The 8,439-nt window shown below is 29.8% G+C and overlaps 1 protein-coding gene across 1 annotated transcript; it reads left to right on the top strand.

Annotated features, from left to right (window-relative positions):
* The first annotated feature begins 6,373 nt into the window (after positions 1–6,373).
* Positions 6,374–8,427, top strand: LOC125868030 (H/ACA ribonucleoprotein complex subunit 2-like protein). The gene is made up of 4 exons (XM_049548629.1): positions 6,374–6,587; positions 6,669–6,738; positions 7,930–8,035; positions 8,143–8,427. Exons 1-4 carry the CDS (start codon positions 6,449–6,451, stop codon positions 8,302–8,304), a joined length of 477 nt encoding a protein of 158 aa, XP_049404586.1. The 5' UTR covers positions 6,374–6,448; the 3' UTR covers positions 8,305–8,427.
* The last annotated feature ends 12 nt before the right edge of the window (positions 8,428–8,439 follow it).

The raw sequence follows: 8,439 nt of genomic DNA, 5'->3' as shown, positions 1-8,439 counted from the left end.
TGTTGTATCAATAACATAATCAGTTGTTGATATTTATTCTACCAATTGCACACCATCCTAGTCTCTTATTCTTGATTAACTTCCTCTTTTGGATCTAGCTAGGGTCGGGGGGAGCTAGAGGGTGCAAGGGGTTTATCATAATTAATTTTTATGTGAAAAATTACACCATATACAATATAGTATACATAATGTTAAAATAAAAGTATGTATATATTATAAATGTTTAATCTTGACTTTTACATGTGTTTACTTCTTTATATTTTAAATTTATTAGTGAAAGATCTATTAGACATGACAAATAGGTGGATTTTTGGGCAAATTCAAACTAAACTTGTCGACTCGAGTGTTGTATATACATTTGATTATTATTTTTAAAAAGAAATGTATGCGTATAATAAAATCACGTCATTCTTTCTGAACTCATGAACTTTTAATCATAAAATTTTCAAAAGGGTGAGGTGCGATAAGCGCTTAAGAGCACGAGAAGATTTCCATTGTGACATATCTGTGTTCTCTAATAATGTCAATATTCATCCAGCTTTCACGTCCTAAAAGTTTAATGCCAATAATATTTACATGGTGGCATGATACAATACATATTGAAATTGAAATTTTGAAAGTTTCACGTTCTATAAGTTTAATGCCAATAATATTTATGTGGTTATGGACATGATATGGTAGATATTGAAATTTTAATGTTATGATATTTGATATAATTTTAATATTCGGTATCTATAGTAAAAAATTGCATACTATAACTATATATAGTTGATATATATTATTAGAATATAACAAATATATAAATCTGTTAGTATAAAAATAATTGTTTAGACGTTTAAATTTTGACTACACTATTAAGATTGAGATGTCTTTTTTTGTGTAATTGATTAACAAAGGAGATTTCTTGTACTTTCATTTGAATAGTTCCATATGTATAACGTGCTAGTATGTATAATATAATTGTAGTGCTTCTTGAAAAGTCTAAATCATAATTTTTTATATATATAAGTATATTTAAATCAAATAAATTATTAATATCGACTATAATACTGCAAAATACAAAAATCATACTTAAAAGTACCAAATCATGATAAATTAATTTGATACAATATGTTTAAAAATGATATGTCCTTAATAGGAAACGTCCGAAGGTGGCTGTCATAACTGCTAGTTTATTGTAGGTTTGTGTTAGGGGTCTACAAGGAAAATTGACAAATCACATCACATAGATAATTCGAGTTAAATTGAAAAAAAAAATTGATTAGCAATTTGGTATAACTTGATTTGATGTGGAAAAAATTGATAATAATTGATTTAGTTTGATTTTAACTATATCAAATTGAATCAAATTAACCCGGTACAATATGTATACAACTTTTTAAAATATTATAATTCATTTATAAATATTTCTTTAAGTTTTTCATAATTTTGTGTTTTAATATATTATTTTAATCTTGAACTTAGAAATTTGAATGATTCAATTTCTATAAAGATCAAATCAATATTAACGCTAATAAAAGAAATTCAATTCAACGCTAGGAATGACAATAATGTTAGATATTAATTCTTTAGATTTGCATCGACTTAGATAGTGAAATACATCATGACTAAATATTTTAAGTACAAGTTATATATTTTGTATGAAGACTTTATATGGGGGAAACTAGAAAAAAATCCAAGGATGAAGAATTTGATTTTTATTAGTTTGATTTGATTTATAGATTTAAAAAAGATCTTACACAATTAAAAAAAATCCAAGGATGAAGAATTTGATTTTTATTAGTTTGATTTGATTTATACATTTAAAAAAGATCTTACACAATTAATTTGGCTTAATATTGAAAAAATCCGAATCAATTTGATCTACATACACCCCTAGTTTATGTAGGTTATATACGTGGAGAACATAAGTACAACCAAACTTAAACTATTACTTTATCCGTCTCAAAATACTTATTATGTTTAATTTTTTGAGACTCAAATCAATGAATATGACCAATATTTTTAAATATATCTTTTCATTATAATGATAGGAAGAAAATTGTAATTTATAATACTTTTCATATAATTTTTAATATTGACATTTTAATTTTAAAATATCAAATTAATTTAGTTTCAAAAAATAATTAAATTAACTCTAAAAAAATTAAACGGATACGAGTGAAATATAATTCGAAATTCTTCTGCTATGGAACTCTAGAAATTAAATGGAAGCCGTAAGATCTATAGCTACAACCACATCATCTAGTAAATGATGAAACTTACCTTAATTAAGTAAACAATCATATATTTCCATGAGGAACCATTTCATAATCTTAACTACCGTAGTTTTCAAGGCATTAGTGTGGTTCCATCGGAACCGGAAGAAATACATATTAATTTGTTCGTCTTATTTATTTATTTATTTTTGATTTATTTAAAAAAAATATATCCTTTCCTTTATATGATAATTCTTTAATTTCAATCTTTTACATAACATGTTTAAGATCATAAAATTAAAGGATATTATGATACATTTTACGTATCCTTTAATTTAAGATCATAATTCAGTTTTTTTTACTTTCTAAATTATATCTCAAATCAAAACTAGACAAACAAATTATAATGAAAGAGATAATTACTTTGACAATGATTACAAAGTATTCTGGTTAGATTGGTGACTTTTTTTTAGCCAATTGCTAAAAAAATAAAATCCGTAAAGATTTATTGGCAAAAAAGACAGTGGGTTTCATTTGTGTTTTTCATGAAGGGTAGACCCAAACATGGGGTGATCTGCAAAGAATGACCTTCATAATGGTGATTTTAAATTTTTGATCCTGCTTTAGCAAAAAAATTAAGAAATGATTTTTGTCGCTCATTAAATATAAGTTGTGGGCATAAATTAATTTTATTCATAATGCAAGAATTCGGGATATTTTAATACAATAAACCGAATCAATTTTTGCATATGTTCTTCAGTTCTTCACAAGCCAATATAGCTGAAACTTCTGAGTGTTATGCATCACACTATCTTTAACTTTCTGATGAACTCTTAACTAACTTACGCAACATTACAATTAAAACTTACATCTGATAGGCAACACATATGTAACACATCACACTATCTATAACTTTTTAAAACGTCTTGAACTTACATAACATTACAACTAAAATTTATGTCCGATAGGCAACATCTTTTTTAGAATTTGTTAAACTGAGTCAAATATTCAAAAACACTCCTTACCCATAAGCAGAGACGAACCGAGGATTTGAAGATGGGGGCACCACTAAGAGTGGCTCAAGGGTAAGGCTAGGAGTGACTCAAGGGTAAGGTTAGCGGAGCATCCTGCTTAGGTCTCCAAAAATTTTGAGGTCCCAATAAATTTTAATAGTGAATTTTATTATTTTATTTCACTTTAATCAATATTGAACATTATAATTAAAAAAATAAAAAATTAAAACCAGTTTTCGTGAAAAAATCACATGCATTTCCCTTTACATAGTCATTTTTAAATAAATAGCAACATAAGCAAAATACAACATCTTTCTTCATACTATACTCCAACCATCTAGAATATGAACCCCTAAACCATGCCTTACAAAATCGACGCATTTTTGTTCCGAATCTAGTTTGAGGTTATTCATTATCATTAATATCCGGTTGACAAGGACCTTGTTGAATATAGTGTCTTCTCACTTCATCTCATATTCTAGGGCTATATTTATCAATGACTATTCTTTCTCCAGGATCCGGTTTGAGTTATAAAACGCGAAGAATTGTCTCTAAAACTAGAACTTGGTAGAGAAGAATTATGTTTTGTCAAAAATCTATCCATTTCAAATCATAAGAATCAACAACAAATTCTTACAAAAAAAAATACCTTTATAAAGAAGAACTTACCAATTTATGCGAGATAATTGGAGTAGGACTTTAATTATGCAATGAAGAATACCTGTAAGCGGTAGATTTTCTAGAAGTCTTATATTTTGTTTAGAATTGTTCTAGAAAAAGTTAGTCTTATATTTTGTTTAGAATTATGCTAGGGCTTTTATTTGTTTTTAAATTTAATTAAGACAGGAATGGGACAAAAGGTTTTTTTAAGAGTAAAAGCTGAATTTAAAGTAAAAAAAAAAAAGTTACCTTCGGCAGGAATCGATAATGGGACAAAAGTTTTTTTTTTTAAAAAGAGAAAAACTGAATTTTAAGTAAAAAAAAAAAAGGTTACCTTCGTTGGGATTCGATCGCATGACTTCGACCAGTGCACCCGCAACAACTTTTAGTTGTTAGGGTGCATAATTAAATATATATTCGCTTTATCAACTCTCTCTCTCTCTCTCTCTATATATATATACGGATTTTTTTTAAAAGTTACCGGGTGCATGTGGGTCCCCCCTGCCCATAAGAGGAATAAAGTTCTTATTTTAGATTTTGACGTTTTGCATAATGTGAAGTTGTGAACTAAAAGTCACTTTGAAGTGTGAATTGAAAGCTAAAGGATAAAAGACAGTAACTTTAAAGTGTGAATTAATATACGGAAAAGGGTCAAAATTGCCCCCGAACTATATGAAATAGACCATTTATACCCTTCGTTACATTTTGGGATAAAAAATGCCCCTACTGTTATCCTAAGAGACCACAAATACCCTCAAGAGTTGACACCCCAAATTTTTGTTGACGTGGCAAGCCACATGGGACTAATCCTTCCACGTAAGCGATGCCAACTAGGATTCACTACAAAAGAACTAGACATTTAGCGGCAACAACAGTCGCCACAAAAGCCCAGAAAATCGTCACTAAAAGTTTTTAACATTAAATTCTAATTTTGTGTTTTTTTCTTCATTGTTTTTAAAAAACCAAATATGATATCGATTAAGTAGGAGTTTGAAGACACTATATGTTTTTTTTTTATGTCATATGTAAATGTATAAAATGTACAATGATGCATTATATATATATATATAGTAGGAGATGAATCGAGAAGTAATTTTGATTTTTTTCGTAATAATATTGGATGTTTTTAATATGGATATTGCAAGTTATTTATTTTAGAAAATTGGGTCGCAATCGAAAATTAATTATCATATTTTTTTGTTGAAAAAATAGGTTTTACTAGCGAATGGTTGTTGGAGCCTTAGTCGCCACTAAAAATCACTCATAACCTTTAGTGGCAATATTTTGGGATTTTGTGGCGACAAAAAAAAGTCAAGTTCTTTTGTAGTGAATCTTAGTTGGCAATGCTTAGGTGGAGGGATTAGTCCCATGTGACTTGCCACATCACTAAAAAATTGGGGTGTTAACTCTTGAGGGTAGGGGTGTGCATTCGGTTTTTTGGTTTGGTTTTACACTATTCGGTTTGGATTTTCGGTTTTTGTTTTTATAAAAGTGTAACCCAATCCAATCCAAAATAAATTTGATTTGGTTTGGTTTTTCTCTATTCGGTTTGGCTTTTTTCGGTTTGGTTATTCGGTTATGTCAATAATTAATAACATATATAACCAAAGTAATAATTTAATCCCTTAAATATACTTTCTAATATAAATCATAAGTAAAACTTAAAACACAATACTTATAAGTATACCTATTGTAGATGTAATTCAAACATAAAAGGGAGAAGACACAAGTACCCCCTAGACTATGACCGAAATCCCAGAGACACACCTTAGCTAAATTAAGGTCCTATTACCCCCTTGAACTCATTTTTTTTGTAATTTTGTACACCTTTTGACATATGTGGCACACCACGCGACTCCACGCAGTATATATGTGTATATATATATATATATATATATATATAAAATTCTGTTTTTTTCGGTTTTTCGGTTTTTATCTTTTAAAATCCAAAACCAAACCAAAAAACCAAACAAAGTAATTTATTAATCCAAAACCAATCCGAAAAACCAAAAAACCAATCCAAATAAAACTTCGGTTTGGTTTGGTTTGGTTATTCGGTTTAATCCGAATAGTGCACACCCCTACTTGAGGGTATTTGTGGTCTCCTGGGATAATTGCGGGGGTATTTTTTATCCAAAAATGTAATGGAGGGTATCAGTGGTCTATTTCGCATAGTTCAGGGGCAATTTTGACCCTTTTCCGATTAATATATAATATTTATGTACAAGTAAATGTAGTAAATTACTAGTCTTAATCAGTTATCGTTTTAGCCAATAACCCAATATTCAAAATCAATACCAAACCGATATTTTTTTTTTATAAAACCATTAAAAACTCGTTAATCCAATAACTCAATAACAATAAATCAATAACACTTTTTTCGATTCGATTTATCGGTCAGTTCGATTTTTGCAGAACCCTAGCCAAAAGATAAAAACACTCCTTATGTCCCATAAAGGCCCAACTTAAAACAATTTCCTTGGTCCTTAAACCCTAGTGATATCGAGTTCCAACTTCTCCCCATTTCGTTAAACCCTACACCGACGCCCTGCTTTTGCTTTTACGTTCAAGAGAGAGATGGGTGGTAGTGATAGCGAAGTAGAGAAAACGGCACAAAAAGAGAAGGAGAGAAAGAAGCTATTGGCAATAGCCCCTATTGCTAAACCACTCGCTGGAAAAAAACTCAGCAAACGAACCTTCAAACTCGTTAGGCGAGGTATCCATAAACTTCTGGGGACTAAGTATTTGTGATATTTTTTTTAACATTTGTTTAATCACACCATTGTTCTGTTTTCAGCTACGGAACATAAATGCTTGAAGAGAGGAGTTAAAGAGGTAGTGAAAAGTATTCGTCGCGGTCATAAAGGGTCAAGCCTTAAAATTTATATCGGTATACCCAATTACCTATAAAGGGTACTTAAAATTTATCTCGGGATTAACTTTCCTTATCCATTACACCAAACGACCCCTAGTGTTAGATCAAGCCTCATGCTTTAGAATAGACTTTTAAATGGATGGACAAGTACTTCTAGCCCTAGGCCGCACCTGAGTTCCGTGCCATAATGCCCCTGGAAGGTAGGGGTTCCCGGTTCTATTTGGATAAGTTTTTTTATTAAAATAAAAAAACTAAATTAATTTAGTTGATTTTTACATTTCTGAAACCAAATTAAGTATAATAAAAACCATTCGGTTCATTACTACTTAAAGATAAGTTGATAATAGTAAAAATAAAATAGACATGCGATAACTATTTTAAATGAACAGTAGGAATCAACAAATTTCTCTCTACTATAACAAGATGATTGTATCTGAATCTTCTATTATTTTTCAACACTATTTCGAAGCTTTAGTGTGTTTAATTTATATAATTGTAGAGACTCCTATAGACAACATATTAGACTTGGAGAATATTCTTTTAAGAAGGAATTTAAAAGTGTTTTAGTGCATATGAAATAAGTAGACTGAAATCAAATTAATGATATAAAAGTATAAAATCTTTATGAAAAACTCCTATATATTCAAATAAATTATAAAATTTATTTGTTATTTTTTCGGTTTCTTTTTTAGTAGAACTAAACCCAAACCAAATATTGTTGATTTTTTAAAATTTCAAACCAAACAAAATAAGTATTGATTTGGTTTGGTTTTTCACCAAACTGTGGACACCCCTGGTGAAATGATATTGAAATAACTTACACAAAGAGCTGGCTGTATAATTACGACTTACACAGTAAGAATAGCTCATGTGTAGATTTTAGGCTTTTTAGTTACTCCAGACTCGTCTTAATGGAAGCAATTAAATCAATATACCTAATTGTCGGTAAAGAGTCAAAATTGATGCTTTCCTTGGTAAGCCTTCTTCCACATCAGTCAGTACCTTATTAGCTGCTCTGTAGCATAGCCGCCCATAAGCACTTGTACAAGCAATTCCATAGCTTGCTAATTTTGCTCAATGGTAAATTTTTCTACCCTGAAATATTTGTGACATGAACTTGTCTACATGCCATATTTGTGAATTAACAAGCTTATGAACATCATATGTCTTTTGGGAATTGCAGATTGTGTGTTGTAGCTGGAAACATTTCTCCTATCGATGTCATTACTCACGTTCCACTCCTATGTGAGGAAGCTGATATACCATACATTTATGTTCCTTCAAAAGAAGTAAGCTGAAGTTTTTATCTCATACACACTTAATATTATTACATTCTTGTGTTGTTATGTTATCTTACGAGTTACTTTCGTGATCATGATAAAAACTGTGTTTTCAGGATCTTGCAAGTGCTGGAGCCACTAATAGGCCAACTTGCTGCGTTTTGGTATTGACAAAGCCTACTAAGGGGGAACTTGGGCAAGAAGATCAAGAGAAACTGAAGGAAGAGTATGATCAAGTTGTATCAGAAATTCACGAAACTACTTCCTCCTTGTTTTGATAAACAGAATTATGATCTATTGATGGTTTCACTTAATTGCCCTCTACTTAGTTTTGGAACATGTTTATGTAACTGCTATTTATCTACGTCACCATCCAATCATCTAACTATATACACGTGCATAAAGAAGCTGAA

This window comes from Solanum stenotomum, chromosome 1 (genome assembly GCF_019186545.1).
Source record: "Solanum stenotomum isolate F172 chromosome 1, ASM1918654v1, whole genome shotgun sequence".
In the NCBI taxonomy this organism is placed as follows: Eukaryota; Viridiplantae; Streptophyta; class Magnoliopsida; order Solanales; family Solanaceae; genus Solanum; species Solanum stenotomum.
This window is presented reverse-complemented; position numbering and strand designations above follow the sequence as displayed.

Bases quoted from the DNA above. Each gene is read 5' to 3' on its own strand.
- LOC125868030 (XM_049548629.1), top strand. From the start codon at position 6,449: ATGGGTGGTAGTGATAGCGAAGTAGAGAAAACGGCACAAAAAGAGAAG. The intron at 6,588-6,668 runs GTATCCATAAAC...TTCTGTTTTCAG, and splicing joins CTTCAAACTCGTTAGGCGAG to CTACGGAACATAAATGCTTG. The intron at 6,739-7,929 runs GTCAAGCCTTAA...TGGGAATTGCAG, and splicing joins ATTCGTCGCGGTCATAAAGG to ATTGTGTGTTGTAGCTGGAA.